The 16493-nt window shown below is 43.2% G+C and overlaps 2 protein-coding genes across 5 annotated transcripts in view; one reads left to right on the top strand and one right to left on the bottom strand.

The window, feature by feature from the left end:
- The first annotated feature begins 304 nt into the window (after positions 1-304).
- cspp1a (centrosome and spindle pole associated protein 1a) lies at positions 305-13346 on the top strand. 2 transcript variants are annotated; one of them, XM_031849927.1, is made up of 30 exons: positions 305-431; positions 526-623; positions 730-810; positions 2094-2195; positions 2301-2662; positions 2781-2858; positions 3459-3743; positions 3859-3936; positions 4488-4573; positions 4715-4811; positions 4921-4978; positions 5305-5549; positions 5642-5766; positions 6440-6524; positions 6692-6857; positions 7261-7408; positions 7527-7673; positions 7802-7872; positions 8036-8179; positions 8299-8448; positions 8539-8640; positions 8735-8795; positions 8906-9032; positions 9872-10008; positions 11095-11232; positions 11305-11339; positions 11447-11510; positions 12062-12171; positions 12308-12434; positions 12814-13346. In XM_031849927.1, exons 1-30 carry the CDS (start codon positions 356-358, stop codon positions 13005-13007), a joined length of 3777 nt encoding a protein of 1258 aa, XP_031705787.1. In that variant the 5' UTR covers positions 305-355; the 3' UTR covers positions 13008-13346. The 2 variants fall into 2 exon arrangements, with proteins under 2 accessions (XP_031705787.1, XP_031705786.1); XM_031849926.1 differs by having other exon boundaries at positions 6689-6857.
- Positions 13347-13428: 82 nt separating this feature from the next.
- Positions 13429-16493, bottom strand: part of arfgef1 (ADP-ribosylation factor guanine nucleotide-exchange factor 1 (brefeldin A-inhibited)) — a 45096-nt gene continuing 42031 nt past the window's right edge. For all 3 annotated transcript variants that reach the window (XM_031849922.1, XM_031849923.1, XM_031849924.1), the window contains 2 exons: positions 15364-15481; positions 13429-14824 (listed from right to left, as the gene is read on the bottom strand). In XM_031849922.1, the coding sequence (XP_031705782.1) occupies positions 14618-14824; positions 15364-15481 (325 nt within the window). In that variant the 3' untranslated portion in view covers positions 13429-14617. The remainder of the gene's footprint in view (positions 14825-15363; positions 15482-16493) is intronic.

Raw genomic sequence — 16493 nt, 5'->3', positions numbered from 1 at the left:
GTTATAGATATGTTTTCTGTGGCATTTCGTGTTAGCTAGGTCAATTATCCTCTTCTAGGAGAACCGTGTGCATCATGGTTGCCTACAGCAACAATATGATACTTTGCGCCTTGTTGACAGTCGAGCCAAGAGAGCAGTTGTCCCTTCTCGGTCTATGAAGGCAAATGATATGAATATGAAAAATACTTGTATATCATAGTATTATGTATGACTTCTATAGCCAGCGCGGAGTTTTGTAGTTGAGCTTTGTTGTAACGTTAATAAATGGACGAAAGATGGGACGTTTTTCCAGCAGCATGAAGAGGAAACACCCAAAGATATAACGTTAGCTATAGCTTTCACTCAAGTGTGATACATGCAAATCAACCAACAAGGTGTGGATATGCCTCCAGCATCAGCAGCACACAGAACATCGCCAAATCCAGACAGAGGTATTGTGCAAGTTTCTGATACTGAGCAGATTACACTCTTTGAGGATAGGTTTATGTCACACACTTTATGTGTTGTTTATTTGATACTTTCCAGGTTTATGTTTAAGTTTGCTGCTAGGAAATGACTATGAAAAGAAGAAGAAGAAACTTCAGCAGGAGCTTCAACTGGACTACAAACATCATGCTGCCAAGGTCTGATGATGGAATCATTTCATAGTGAAAAGACATGTTTCATTATGTTGCCTCTGCATTTTGCTGAGTAACCATCCTGTTCTATGTTTCCATGTTCTTCCTCCAGATAAAGGATCTGAAAACTAGTGAACGTCCAACACAACCCCAGGGTCTCTCCTTACCTATTGAGGAGAAGATATCGGTTCAGGTGTGTTTCTGTGTGCTTGGGTGGGTACTTTAATGAGAAAACATTTTTGCGTGTATATATATTTCCATAGCAGGAAACAGGTAACACTCCATGATCATCAAAGTGGTACTTTACTCATTGGCGTGACATAAATTGCTCACAACAACACAAATATAATTATACTGCAGTGCAGTGAATTGTACATTGTACAGTGCTTTGTGTCTCATGGCAATTGCTTTTGATTACAAGTGCTTGCCGACTTGTTAAAGCTTATGCCGAGTGGCCTAATGTATAAGGCATCAGCCTGCAGAGCTGAAGATTGTACGTTTTGGTCCCACCTGGATCGTTACATTTATGAACAATTTACAGTATCGTGAAATGCTTTAGGTAAGTCTCCGATAATGCAGTGATGAAGAGGGAACAGCTTTGCTCATTGACATTCAGGCCTATCTTAGCTTGATACATAATGCGACACTGTATCACTATTCACAAACTGGCTCAGGGAATGTGACAAAAAGGGAGTCCACGCAAGGCTATACTTGAAACCAAACCTAATTTGTTAAACTAAGGTTTACTCAACTGAACACTGAAGTGTGTAGATCAGCAATGTAGGCAAATGAAAGAAGTCCATGCATGTGTGTCAAGTGTGCTGTGGAGGTGTTAAAGGTGCAAAACCAACCACCAATCATGCATGGTGGATGTCTGCTGTAGCAAGGGACAGAGACAATAACTATGTGGACGAGCTTTTATAGCCTGGAAGACCCAGGTGAGCTTAATCAAGCTGACGACCCTGCCTTGTCAGCCCACTGCCTGCTGATGTTGGCTAGGACAGCCTCCAAGACAGTGGGAGGACTTCACATCAGGGGACAAACCCTGTATAAGCCATTAAATGTAGGGTTTGTAGGTCGATCCCCGGCATTTTTTGAGAGAAACTGAACTTGAAACCTGGACAAAGCATCTACCAAATGAATGTCTTTATTAAGTCAGAAGAACTCCTGTTGCCTTTAAGCAGTTAAGGTAAACTGAGAGGTGACTGTGATAAAGGAAAGGTACAGTGAGGTGTCTTCTATTCAAAAGATGAGTGACTGTATATTTTTAGTTTCATTGTTATATGTGGGACTTGAGACTGTTTTAGGTAATTTTCTTATTGTGAATTAGACATCAACAGAGAAATGAATGAATGAAACTAGAAAAAAGGGAGGCGGTTACAAATAATATCATTATTAATAAGTCAGAAATATGTAGCTGGTGCCCGGTCTGAATGAGATGGCTGCTTCAGACACATGACTTTGTTTCTCTCACAGGAAAAACTAAGAGAGGAGAGAAAAAAAGAATACCACCTCTTCCTACAAGAAAAAGATCAAATCGAAAGGTTTAAGAGGGGAACACCTCCTGTCTCTTTAAAGGTAATGTGAATAATAAATACATACATTGAAAGTTATTCAATTCTGCTTCCTCTTTTTTTTGTAATGTATAAAATAAATGCTTCTCATATTCCATTGTTTTTTCAGCCCGGACAGGTTCAAGCTTCAGATGCTGTGTACAGTTCTTCTCCAGCTTCTCCCATGCCCATCCTCCACATCAATAGAAACACACACCCTCCTCCCAGGGAGCGCCGTGCATCCAGGAGAGATGCTGCCTCTCTGACTGAGGCAGAAGATAATGGAAAAAGCACAGGGACTTGGGGTCCAGGCCATCGGAGACGAAGGCGTTGGCAACTTCGTGGACCAAACAAGCCTTATAGCTCTGAGGAGGAGCCAATCACAGACAAAGAGGAAGAGTTGGAGTTCAGACACAGGAGGCGACAAAACAGACACACTCCAGAGCCAGAGTACAAAGAGGAGAGGAGAACCAGAGAACGCAGAGCTAACAGGTGTAGCTTGTTTCTGTAGTATGATCTTGAGCTATTTTCGTCTGTTACATAATATACCATAGACAGAAGAGTAGATATGATGATGTAATATCTGTTCACTTGTTTGTGTCTATGGCAGAGCTCCTCAGAGCATAAAGAAGATGGAGGCCCCTGGTGTTCGTGATCAGAACAACAATGAAAGGGGTTGGGAGTCAGAGTAAGCAAGATTAATTTCTATGTACTGTTCTGGTGGACTGCAGCAATGAGGTTTGTAATGCTGAAACAGAATCATCGTAGTTAGCAGAAGTATTCACATGCGGAGCTTGACAGCCAATAACGTCCTCTTGGAAAGTCACATACATTTTCTCAATCATTACAATAATCTGATTTAATGAGCCAACACATGGTAATTGCAACACAAGATCTGTATAGATCATTTCTGCTATATTCAGTTATTGCTTTCCAGCACTTCTAATGCATGCCGTTGCCTTTCATTGTTGCCGTTTATGCCATAAAGTTGAGCCACACTCAATAAGCTGTTAACGTGTGGAACGGTGATGGTGGGTGAGCCTTGGCCCAGCTCCAGGCAAACAATTACTCACCCCAGCTCTACCAGAGTAGCTGGATTGATTGGAGAATGAGGCTTCACCCCCCCTATCTCTGAGACCAAAAGCTCTGCAGGCAAACTATGAGGCAGCTTATGATGTAAAATGGAAGCTGGGTGTGACTCAGACTGTAACAGATTGTTGTGTTCTTACCCGTAAACACTGTCAGAAATTGGAGGGCTCTTGTGGAATGTCTGATTTTGTCCGTGCAGAAACACACACCCTCCTCCCAGGGAGCGCCCTGCATCCAGGAGAGATGCTGCCTCTCTGACTGAGGCAGAAGATAATGGAAAAAGCACAGGGACTTGGGGTCCAGGCCATCGGAGACGAAGGCGTTGGCAACTTCGTGGACCAAAAGAGTCTTATAGCTCTGAGGAGGAGCCAATCACAGACAAAGAGGAAGAGTTGGAGTTCAGACACAGGAGGCGACAAGACAGACACACTCCAGAGCCAGAGTACAAAGAGGAGAGGAGAACCAGAGAACGCAGAGCTAACAGGTGTAGCGTGTTTCTGTAGTATGATCTTGAGCTATTTTCGTCTGTTACATAATATACCATAGACAGAAGAACAGGTATAATATAATATCTGTTCACTTGTTTGTGTCTATGGCAGAGCTCCTCAGAGCATAAAGAAGATGGAGGCCCCTGGTGTTCGTGATCAGAACAACAATGAAAGGGGTTGGGAGTCAGAGTAAGCAACATTCATCTCTATGTACTGTTCTGGTGGACTGTAGCAATGAGGTTTGTACGTGGAATCCAATAACATCCTCATACGAAGTCACATACATTTTCTCTGATTGAATGAGCCGACACAAGGTAACTATAACACAAGACCAGTATAGCTCGTTGCTGCTGTACTTAAGTTATTGCTTTCCACACTTCTCGTGCATGCCGTCGCCTTTCATTGTTCACTGTTATGCAATTAAGTTTAGCCCCTCTCAGTAAGCTGCTAATGTGTTGAACGGTGATGGAGGGTGAGCCTTGGCCCAGCTCCAGGCAAACAATTACTCACACTAGCTATATAAGAGTAGCTGGATTGATTGGAGGATGAGGCTTCACCCCCCTGTCTCTGAGACCAGAAAGTTCTGCAGGCAAACTAAGAGGCGGTGTATGATGTAAAATGGTAGCTGGGTAGCTGAGTCAAACGGGAACTGATCATTGTGCAGCTACACTTATATACTGTCAGTAATTGGATGACTCTTGTGGAGTGTCTGATTTTGGCTGTGTATCTGTGTTTAATAGTCTGCCAGACAGCATGAGGATGGCTGCAAGATCCAGACCTGCTACCAGCAAGGATATAGCCGAGTTTGCTACGGGACTAATGATTGGTAAATACCATTCTTATTGCATGGTGCTTTTGGACACATATTGACTTGTGGGATTATTGATGGATTTTGTCACTTGAAATACTTTTCTCAGCATCATAGGTGACAGCACTTGTTTGTTGATGGCTCTCTGTTGTCATGCAGGAGCAGTGGAAGATCAGACAGCCTCTCAGATGAGGAAAGAACAGTACAAGCAAGAGCTGCTGAAGCAAATTGCTGAAAAGCAGAGAAACAAGCTCAGGTGAGTTTTGATTCACTAAATCATCATTTTCTAGAACTGTTTCAGCTGGCACATCCTTGTGAGTCAAGAAAGCACAAAGGATGGGTGGATTTGTACATTTTGTCTTTAGGGAGAAGGAACTTGAGCTGAGGGTTGCCACCACTGGAGCCACAGATCCTGAGAAACAGGTAGAACACAATGACAAGAACAGGCTAAAAGAGTTTTTATACTCTATATATAACTATATTCCATAATGTGAATGCGTAGATCCCATCTTACTTTAACCCAGCCATCACCCAGCAGATGTATCAGCCCTGTACCTGGATGGTATATAGTTAAGTAAATATTATAGAAATGCCTCAACAGCACAATAAACACATCTCACATGACACAAACTATCACCATCATAGATGAGCAACGCCTTGAGCAACACCTCAAGATAAATGAAGTTTTCGCAATATTTGTTGCCTAATTTCCTTTGATGGATCTCTTTTACACAATGCACCTCCTCCAGCCTGACCGATTTCAGCAGTTTGGGTCGATGAATCGGAGACGAGGTGTTTCACAAGAGGACACGGAACAAAGAGCCCCCCCAGGAAAGTCTCATGTGGACCACAGTACAGCTCTCAGTCAGCTGGCAGAGAAGACAGCGCCTGGATCCGGAACAAGAGCAGCACAAGGTGTCCCCTCGCTGGACTATTTTGACGAGGACTACCACAGGAACTTCTCAAACATGCTAGGAGAAGTGGCCAACCCAAGGTAGCTCACTGTTGCTTTGTGTTGCCATAGATGAATGATATTAACAACTCTGCTGTCAATTCACTGCAGTTTATGTGATTTAATTTTTTCAGGGTTGCTGGTGTTCCTCCTCCTGTTCCTCCCGCTGTAACTAATAACTACAAGACTCCATATGATGCCGCTTACTACTACTATGGGACCAGGAATCCATTAGATCTTAATCTTCCTTACAATCCCAGTACAGTATTTTAACCATCTTCATGTTGTTTTTATTTTATTTTTGGCTACTGCATCTTAAGGTTCAATTCTCTGCAAGTTGATTTTCATATTGTATTGAAATGAATGGAAAGCAGTGGCTTCTTGAAGGTGAAACAATGCAAGATGCTTTGGGAAAAGGTCAGCAGTAATGTAAAGTATGCATATTTGTACTAAACTATTGGGATGGTCCACAGTCATTCCTGTTTCTAGCGTCTTCAGAGTCGTAAAGTAACTTGCGGTATCTGTCCGTTTGACCTTAGATGGGAGAGATTCACATCAGCTTAAATAAACTCCCTGACCTCACAGAAGAGAACTATTGCCATTTATTATGGAGCCACTTCATCGCCCTATCAATGGCCAAGAGGACTTGGCATAGCAATTCATAAATCTCATTTTACAGCAGAACTGATTTTATTGCTAAGGGGACATACAGTTTATTGGATATGGGTTCAGCAGATCCAGATGGATCTCACTTCATCCAGCGGGTGTGTTTGGTTACATTTATTTTCTTTCCATTTTAAGTTTGCAGCCAAATTCCGGCCCAGGTCTGATCTCACCAAATATTGTAATGTTGGAACACAAATCCGTCAGACTGTGGCAGCAGATAGCTGTTTGTATTCATCATCTTGTATTTTTTGCATTTTCTTTATCAGATGGTCTGCCTGGAGGGATGCATCAGTCTGGGAACCACAGTCCTCCTCAAAGACCCCCTACTTTCAGACCCAATGGCCACACTGAGTCAGTGTCCATTTTTGCAAGAGTACTTTATTTATCCACATGATGAATTCAATGTAAACAATTTAAAACAATTTCAAAATTTGTGAAAAGTGAAAATGAATTTTCAGAGTGTGAGAGCTTTTACATAAGTAGATGGTCATGGAGACTTTTCGTTTTTCTTCCAGAAGAGGGCCCTCAAGGCAAAATAACTGTGTGTCTGCCCCCTCGCTGTCGGCTCCGAGAGCAACTGAGCAGCACAGCGCGTCACCCCTGGATGTCGGAGAGCTTTCTGCAGACCGGTCCAAGCAGAGGATATCGAAGGCACTAAGCCACCAGGAGGCACTCAGACAGCAGGTATGACATCAGATCTACAAGATATCATCTGATTTGCCAAGGGTGGAGCAGTGAGCCCCGAATGTTTACAACACCTGGCTGCTACCCCATGCTTTCATATATTTCATAAATAATAACTAACTTCACAAATCAGTGATGACCGTTTGGAACCAAGGAGTACTTGGGGCAGTGTCTTTTCTCTCCCACCTTCCAGCTCTGGTAGCCAGACTGACATGCTAATGATTGCTGTAACAGGCTGCTTCCTCCATGCTGACACCAGAGGAAACTCAGACATTGACTCATTTTAGGGACAGTTAGACCATGGTGCAGTTAGCATTTTCCCATGGGCAAAGAATTGTGTTGTAGCTAGACTATAAGACAAAGTTAATCAACTTTTGAAACATCTTGCCTGCCTTGTGTCCAGATCATAGAAAGAGAGGAGCGTAAAAGAAGAGAGAAAGAAGAGAAGGAGCGATTTGATGCTAAGATAGAGGCCGAGATGATGGCGTACAACCCCTGGGGGAGAAGTGGAGGAGGTGCTTCAATTAAAGACGAAAAAGGCAACCTTGTCAGTAAGTTGGATTTCACTTTCTCTTTTAATGAGGTCTACTAAACTTGAGATAATACATGTAATAAATAAATAATAATACAGCTTGTTTTAGGTACGTGTAAATGTTTCCATGCCCTCAGGTGACTTGAAACAAATGCACAGGAACAACGAGGAGTCATGTCGGAATCCTGTGTCCAGGAAAAGTGGACAGACTCAAAGCTTTTTGATGACTGATGGAAACACTCCGGTAGATGAAGGCAGGGCTGCCCTTTCCCATCGACGATCAGGTAGTGTTCATTTTCTCTGAGTCCCTAACTGGCTCCTGTCATCCAGTGTATTGAGCATTTGTGTGTGCACCTGCACACATTGGTCTTTATTATAGACGGATTACTGTCTAGCTCACTTGTCATTGCAGGTTTCAAAGACAAGCCAAGTCCACAGCAGCTCCACATGCAGGACAGATACAAAGAAGACCTGAAACAACAGGTAGGTCCTGGGCCACAACCTTCAGTCTACGCAGGTAACTGCTCGGATGTCTCTTCTACTTTTGAATTACTTTTTTTTAAATTGTTTTCCAAATACTTCAGTAGTTTTGAGCACTTTGAAGAAGTTGTAAGTAACTACACATATAACTTGTCGTTACCAACAGATAGAGGAAAACAAGCAAAAGCAGACAGAGGAGAAAGAACGAATGAGGATTGAGGAGGAGAAAGAAGAGAAGAGGCTGGCGGACCAAAGGGCTCGCATACAGCAAGATCATGAAGAGGAGCTAAGAAAGCAAATGATGATTAATGTGAGGAGTTCATCTCTTTGATGAAGAGCACATCTCTTATTCCCCCTTCCTGCCACGTAAGGGGTCTCCTCACACTGCTGGGCTTGCCATTGAGAAACAATTGTCTTTACTCTCTGTAGCATAAGCTGAAAAAAGCAGATTTGACCCAACAACCTAAAACACAACACCGGCAGGAGGAAAAGAGGGTGAGACAGGAAGAAGAGACTGAGAAGAAGGTACCTGGGAGCGCCAGGGACAGAGAGGAGAAAAAGGCGCAGTTGAGTTACGAGGTACAGTAAGCCTGAAAAGACATTGGTGATTGTAGCTTCCAGTTTTATTTAACACCTCTGTCAAGTAATGTGACTCTGCTCGTAAATTAGCAGAGAGAGCCATCTCCTCCCATCCCAACCTTGCAGAGGAAGCAGACAAATCCTGTTGCATCCAGACCGTCGTCTGTTGAGAGCCAACTCACCGATAGGACTGTAAGTCACGCAGGAAACGGATGCACATATTTTCAAGTCAAGACTCTTTTAATGTAAATCTAAAACGTCAAAATGCCCACAATTTCCACAACAGGAGCGCTCTGTGTCAGCGGCAGATTACCGACCAGTCCCTGAGGAAATCTCCCCGCTACAAGGTATCACTCTCTGTCACTCTCAAATGTCTACCTGCTTGTAAATCAGAAATTGCCACTTAATCATTTATTGTCCCCATCCTGTCTCCCCTCTCTCCCTCTGGTCGTTTCAGACGGTCAGCAGGAAGTGATCAGAGAGCTGTCGGCCCTCCGTAAGTATCTGAGAAATGAGCAGAGACAACTGGAGGTCCAACTTGGCCAGACAGATCTTCAGGAGAGTCCCGACACTCCCTCCAACAGGTATTACAGTCAGACCTCCCTGAACAGCAAGGGTCATTTGCGTCGGTCTACCTAACTAATAGGATTTTATTACTTTCTTCCTGGCTAAAAAAATGAGCCATTTAGAGAACCTATTCGACGTGCTCTACCCCTTCAGGTCCAATTTGACCTAAAACACCCCCAGTCACATTAAGGTTAAGACACAATGCTAATTGTGACTTGTTAAATGGCTTGATTTGCTATTTGTATTTAAGTAGGCTCTCTCATGTTCTGAGTTAATGAAAGTGACCCAGGTCAAATTGGCTATCTTCTAATCTCCATTCAGATTTGTTTCAGGGACTCATCACTGCACTAATGTAACAGTATGATCCCAAGTGGAAATTTTCTTTTCATCCGTCTTCACCTTACAAGATCAGCAGGGAACGACACCTCAGCAGCACACGTGGCATGCTTATTACCTCTAACCATCCACCTTGAAAAGGTCATGTGACATAGTATGTGTGGCAGTTCCACCCCCAAAACGGGCAGGACTGTACTACAAGCTACTTGTAGAGTATCTGCTTGTATTCAAATTAGTTTACTGAAAATCATCAGAGACATTCATTTGAACTTGTGCCAGTGTCACCGTTTTTCTTTGGTTCTGCTTACACAGAAAGCCCCATTCTTTAGGCCTCCTAAAAGCATTTGTTGAGTCCTTACTTTTTTTTAAAACAATACTCACTTAACTCTTTTTGAATCTGGCCTAACCTACGAGGGCCAGTGTATCAAGTGTATTTAATGCTGTAGTCATTGTGCACAACTGAAAAGCATTCGGGATGGTGAATTATTGGTACATTTTCATCTTTTCCTCCTTTGCTCAGACCCAGAGGACGACCCAGAGGGACCTTTGAATCAATGCACAAGCAAGTTGTCCAGCCATCAACCAGGAGTCCTTTCTCTGGTGCTGCAGGTGTTAATATGCAACATATCAGGGAGTTCAACCAGCTTAAATACAGAGGTAATGACACGTTGACTGATTGAACACTGGTTTTATATTAAGAAGCAACATTTGTTCTTACTAATCAGATCACCCTTAGGTCACTCAGTTTTCTGTGCAATCTGTTTGCCTCAATTGCGTCTTCTATATGATCCAGAAGTCACAAGTCATGACAGCAAGAAAAGATCGTACAATACACGTAGAAACTGCAGTCAGACTTTTCAAAGTGGTTACTGGTTTGTGAAATTGAAATATTGCTCCTCCAAGAATATGATCCTCTGATGACAAATCAGTTTATCTCATTGAATTTAAACCAGTTGGACTCTGCTTACTTTCCTTCTGTACTCTGTATGTTTTTCTAACTTTAAGTAAGTGATTAAAAAAACCCTCCTCTAATTGCCTTGGTCATGGTGCCGATGTAAGGACAAGAGTCGAAGAACACTGCGGTCCTAAACCAGCTGGGCATTGCCAGATGGTTTAGACTTTCTAGAGCTTCATTAGTCCTCTGTCTCCCCCGAGCCACCCCGAAACTTTAATCTCACGAGGTCATGGGAGGCGTCCATGAGTGACAGTTGGCGGCATACACAGAGAATGTAATGCAAGGGACCAAGGAAATGGCTTTGGATTGGTTCCCAGACCGAGTTAATGCAGGAGTCTGAAAGACACTCAGAGCTCCAGCTTGTAAAACAAAACAAAAATATGAAGAAATGCTAGTCTGTGACGAATTGACCAAATCACTTGTCAAACTTCTAGATATAAATGATGGATTTATGGCAATCTTACATCTGAAAGCCGCATCAGATCCATTCTGTACAGTCAAACCTTGATAGGATGTGCTTTAGTGAGGAGGATGTATCCAGCCTGTGGATCTGCTGAGTCACAACCAAGTTGCTGTTTCAGAGTGGAGGAAGAGGGGGACTGTAATGAAGGGGAAATTGTTAGTTTCTCTTCTAATGTCTTCCTCCAGTCTCTGCCTCCTGACCTTATCTTTCTCATTTATTTCTGTGCTAATGCAACTGTTATTGCTGCATCAATCGACGAACGCCACTTGATTGCTACTGTAGGACAAATACCTCATTGGGACAAAAGCTATCCATTATTTGTCAGACACAGCATCTCGTGAGGAGGTCCGTCACATGTACCCCGACCCTCCGACTGACGAACAAAGTCTGGACATCCAACAGCAGGCACTTCTCCGTGAACAACGACGCAAAATCAGGCTGATGAAGAGAGAGGAGGAGCACGGTCAGTGGGCAGACACGCACTCAAATGTCTCCTGTTGTGCTCTTTAACTCATTGTTCTGTGTTTCCCTGCAGACGTTTTGGAACAGCAACTGAGCCACTGTCGTTCTGTGAGTGTTCATCACATAATTAATGTGCATTTTATTGTGACAGGCTAGTCGAGTACATCTTGCATGTTTTTAAGTTAATTGGTGCCTGTGTTTATTTATTCTCTCAGAGGAACAAACCTGGACGCTACACCCAGAGAGACTCCATATTGCCATCTGAGGCTGCTTTTATTGGTAAGCCTGACTAAATATAATCTGTTTGTTAAGACTGCCTCTGTTCCCTTTTTCTTCTTCTTTCAAGTATGAAGAACGTGTTTACAGTGGGGGACACAATATGCTTTTGGATTCTTTCCTTTTTCTGAGGCTCCAGACATTTTCCATAAAGGTGACATGGCTGGGGAAGTCAGCTACATACGCCCCCTCACAATACCACACTACAACAGCCTCTGCGCCAGGATAATTCAGCTCTGTGTCTCCGTGCCGGGCTAATTGTGGCCCATGCCAGCTCATGTCTCTGTGTTGCAGCTGGTGCCAACGCTGGGTGCAAGGGGCACATGCCAGCTGCAGGGTGGAGATAGCACAGTGCCAGCCATTTGGGAACGGGGGCAGTAGAGACATTGTTTCAAAAGACTTACCCTTTTCCATCCGAACCCCTTTCCAGGAAAAAGTTTTCTTGAATGGAATGAATATTATTTTCATGTTACACATATTTGAACTGAGTGAACTTTTAGGACTTTAATCTCCGCAAGAAGAGGCTTGTGTGTAAAGATGAATGGCTTTGTCAGGTGTTTACAGTGGCGATGCACATGAGGGGCAGGTTCATCAACAGAGACACCGTCGGCCCTCAGCAGAGCGCCACGAGAGAACCACCTCAAGGAGGAGACGTGACTATGATGTATGGTGCTGAGCAGTAAATCAATTATTTTGTTTGCTTTGGTATTACTAGAGAGTAGAGACTAGTTTTCTAATTTTACAACGTTAAATTGATGAGAATTGTGGTCATTCTCTTCCCTCTGATCTGTTTTGTACAGGACGGGGCTGTGTCTATAGATCAGTCTTTGCAGTCAGTGACTAGTTTGCACCTTGAATCCAAATTCAGTGCTCACAACCAGCACCGCATCAGGAGACAAAACACTGGCGATCATGACGGCAGATCAGGTGAGAGGAAATACCCTAATATTTATATACATATACGGATGCTAATATAACAAAAGCGTAACAAGTCTGGCAAGTGGGTGCGTGAAAAAGTTTCGGTCCACAGAAAGACTTGAGCAGCGATGCCCATAATATCTCTGTGTCTCATCTCGCACTGGTAAAGTAACAGATTAAATAAAGAGCATGTCATTTATATTTAAGATGGCTTTTAACCAACTTTTATTATATTTTTTTGCCAGATTTCTGACACACGTGTCTTGCCTTTTCATTTATTCAACAAAATTGAGACAGAATTCTGTAATTGCAAAATTTTAGGCATCTTTTATTTTCTGATTGCCTAAAGCAATGTGTGATGGATGAAGTACTCCTACGTCCTCTCCAGAGGGGCCGTCTGGTGATGAAGTGGATGTCTTGTCTCTACGTTCTGCCCTGGAGAGGCGTGTCTCAATGGACACTGTTGCCACAGAGGCCTGGCTGCGGCCCGGCACGTCGGATACTGTGGAACGCGCCGGCTGTTTGGAGAGACCAAACAGTGTTATGGATGCTCCGCCCTGGCTGACACACCGCGTCTCATAGCTCCCATTAGCTGGTCTCCAAACGAGTGAGGGGAGCTCCCCCTTTCCTTGGACGGCTCTCCCGAGAATCAACTTTGTTGCTGTGTGATGCTGGAATCACTTTCTGCTGACCAACATGTTATTTGTGGGTGTTTGTTACATTACACATTAATGTCAGTTAGACAAGAACCATCTTACATAAGACACCAACAAAGTGCACTTTTTAACCTGCAACAGATTTAGTCCATGAGAGTTTTGGAAGGTAAATGTCTGTGAATACACCATAAACATGTGTTAATGTAGTTATTTTTGTTAGACATATGATGGTTTATTTTATAATAAAATGTTATATTAATGTGGCCCTGGCTGATCATTAAAGGAGAAAAATAAACCGCTTGCAGTTCTGTCATTTAGAAGTCAGTGATTCAGCGTTTCAAATCAACCAAGTTCAAAAACTTTATTGACCTAGAACCTGATTAGAATGCCAGATGATGTATTGTACAGAAAGTTGTACATAATCTTTTTTGCAACATAGAAAACTTTACATTGCTGTATCATATACATTTTGTTTTCTACATCCATGAGCAGGAATGCATCCCATTCATACTTAAAGCACAGCTAACATTTGTCATTTTCTCTATACATATACCTTTTCCCGCAAACCAAAAAGAAAAAAAAACATTAAATATATTATTAACTTTTGATTTTGTACACATGAGTGAAAACTAAACTCGAACATGAAAACAGACTAGTGACTCAAAAGCAGCTAGCGTCAGGTGGCTCTCTTATCTTCCAGTTTCAGAAGCCCAGTTATCATCCATCTCCGATAAAAACCTAAGAACATATAAAATGGAATAATTTAACCCTTAATTTTCCACGTTCATGTTCAATTACAAATCGTACGGTATAGGACACTCTGCGGGAGATGGTACAGTCAAATAAATTATCACAAAAGTAAAATCTCCAGTGCATTCAAAAAAGAGATCAAGTGCAGCAAATCCAGAGGAGGGAAACAAAAAAGAAAAATAAAGAAAAATAAATGAAATCTAGTGTTATAAGATTATATTACACAGCGGCAGATCTGTACAACTAGTTTCATCCAAGAGGCTACCAATGCTAATGTTAGCCATGTGCAGACAGAACGGTCATTACTATCAATGTGTGACAAATGTCACATTTCATAGTTACTAAATATGTCCTGTTGCATGTTGTTGAATCCATTCATTCTTTACCTTTTAAATATACAGTAAGAAGCACACATCATTTGAAATATATTCCTTCTGAGCAGATCAGAGATATGGATAACTGTCAGTTGTTAATCAGTAGTTGTATCCAGCGGAGGCATCGCTACACCTTGTACGAGACATTACCGTTTTCACCGTGATATCAAGTACTCTGTTGGGGCTGTTTGTGTGAATAGGCGTGTCTGTGTGGGTGTGTGGTGACAGGGTTAAGGGTGCGGGTGGGTGGTAGCAGATAGCCGACTGATCATCAGCTGTTTAAGTCAGGCGTAAACCCTGTGGAGGGTCCTGAGGTGACACGGAGCCACAGCGCAGTCGCACAGATCTGAGGCGGAGGCCTCAGTGGGGGCTTCTGTGTTCGAGGCTGGTCATGTTGGTGGTGCAGCATCAACTAGGCCTCCTCCCCGGCCTCTGTGTCCGCCTCCTGCTCAATGTGTGGCGGCTGAGGTTCCGGTTCGGGCTCAGGCAGCTGCGCGATGTGAAACACGAAGCCGATGCGCAGGTAGAACTTTCTTAGGACAGCCCGCAGCTCGGGGATCAGGTCGAACTGCATGATCTCACACAGGAGAGGGTAGTATCTGGACGCATGCACCTTGAACTGTGGGACGAGACGGAGAGAGTGAGACAAAGACAGAGACACCCAATGTCTTGGTGCTACAAAGACATAATGAAACACTTTAAGGCAATTAAATCATAATTATATGCTGGTTATTTGGTACAAAATGGCTGTAGGTGACAAACAGCAACATTTTTTTGTAGAATAAACATAATATTCAATGGTGGAAATGCACTTGTACGAAAAAAAGCTTTTTTCTGTTTAGTCGGTCTCTGTTTGGCTGTCAGGCATCACTTCAAATAGTGTAACAGGACACCTCAAACACAGCGATGGTAAACCACAAAGTTGAATCAGTGCACAACTGCAAACACGTTACGAATGCAACAAGCTTTAAAAGTGGATGATGATTTGAATATACCTCGCATTTCGTTACACTGATGTTAAAAGTGTGATAAGAAACTCTAAAAGTGTCTAAACTGAGGACTAACTGGCCCGTCTGTTACTTCTGGAAATCAGACCTAGTTGTAAATGATCTTGCACGTGTCAGGAAAGGCGTCAGAGTGTTTTTTTCGGCTCCTCACCCTTTCATCACTGATCTTTAGCACCTTGGTGAGGAAGAGCAGCAGCAGGTTGGTCCAGGCCTCTCTGTGGCTTTCTGAGGTCAGAGACAAGAAGTATGCTACGGCCTCGCTGCACACGCTACATCACACAGACACACACGGGGAGAAACATTCCAGAAATGGTTAGTATCACTCTGGGAGAACATTAAACACAAACAGGAAGGAGCTGTGTTGCTCTGTAACTTATTTTAGCAAGAAAGAATCTGCTTCTCTGCTTTGCTTATCACATGAGAAAGTGCCAGGATGGGGAAGATGAAGATTGTTGTTAACTGCTAATTAAAGCCACTGACTGAGGCTGTTATGAAAACAATGAGGCACTTTTCTTCATAGTTTAAGCTTGAGTGACGCAACCTCTGACCTTTCTCCTTCGACCCTCCAGCCCCCCTCCTCCATCACACTCACAGCTCTCTTGCACTTCAATCTCTGTAACCTAATCACCTCCCAAATCTGCTTTGCACCCTGCACTAATCAAACTTGCATGTGTGCTGTACATGGCCTCTGGTAAACAAGGGTCTGTGTGTGTGTGTGTGTGTAATTAAAGAATAAATGTCAAACTGTGTTGCTTCTGGATGACAGGATGAGGGGAGTTTGAGAAAGTGGGAATGAACATAAAATACAGTCATGAGGACACATAACAATGTCTCCACAAATTAGGATTTCTCAGCCACTCGCACATAAAGGCAACATCCATCCATCCTCCTCCTCCACCTCCTCTTTCTCATCTTCTCTCTAACAATGAATGCAAGTAGGAGAGACAGACTATGATTCTGCTTTATCTCGATATCATCATCAATTCGTGGGTGAGGAAGGGGGTGAAGCGCGGTTTGCGATGCGCTGAATAAAGACGCAGCGATGACAGCAGTGCTGACTGAACAATGAAACATCAGTGCGTGTGTGCTTTGGATCCTTTGGATCTTTACAGCGCGCCACATCCGTTACAGAGAAGTGCCGAGCTGTGCACACGCTGTGCATTTGCCACGAGTAACCGACTGTAGATAGTGACATCAAAACAACCCCCCCCCCCCCTCCCCCTCACAGCTCCCCTGCACTTCAATCTCTGTAACCTAATCACCTCCCAAATCTGCTTTGCA

The sequence above is a fragment of the Anarrhichthys ocellatus genome, unplaced genomic scaffold (assembly GCF_004355925.1).
Source record: "Anarrhichthys ocellatus isolate YVR2014 unplaced genomic scaffold, GSC_Weel_1.0 scaffold10, whole genome shotgun sequence".
NCBI classification, from domain to species: domain Eukaryota; kingdom Metazoa; phylum Chordata; class Actinopteri; order Perciformes; family Anarhichadidae; genus Anarrhichthys; species Anarrhichthys ocellatus.
Note: the sequence above shows the minus strand (reverse complement) of the source record. Positions and strands in the feature narration are given on the sequence as shown.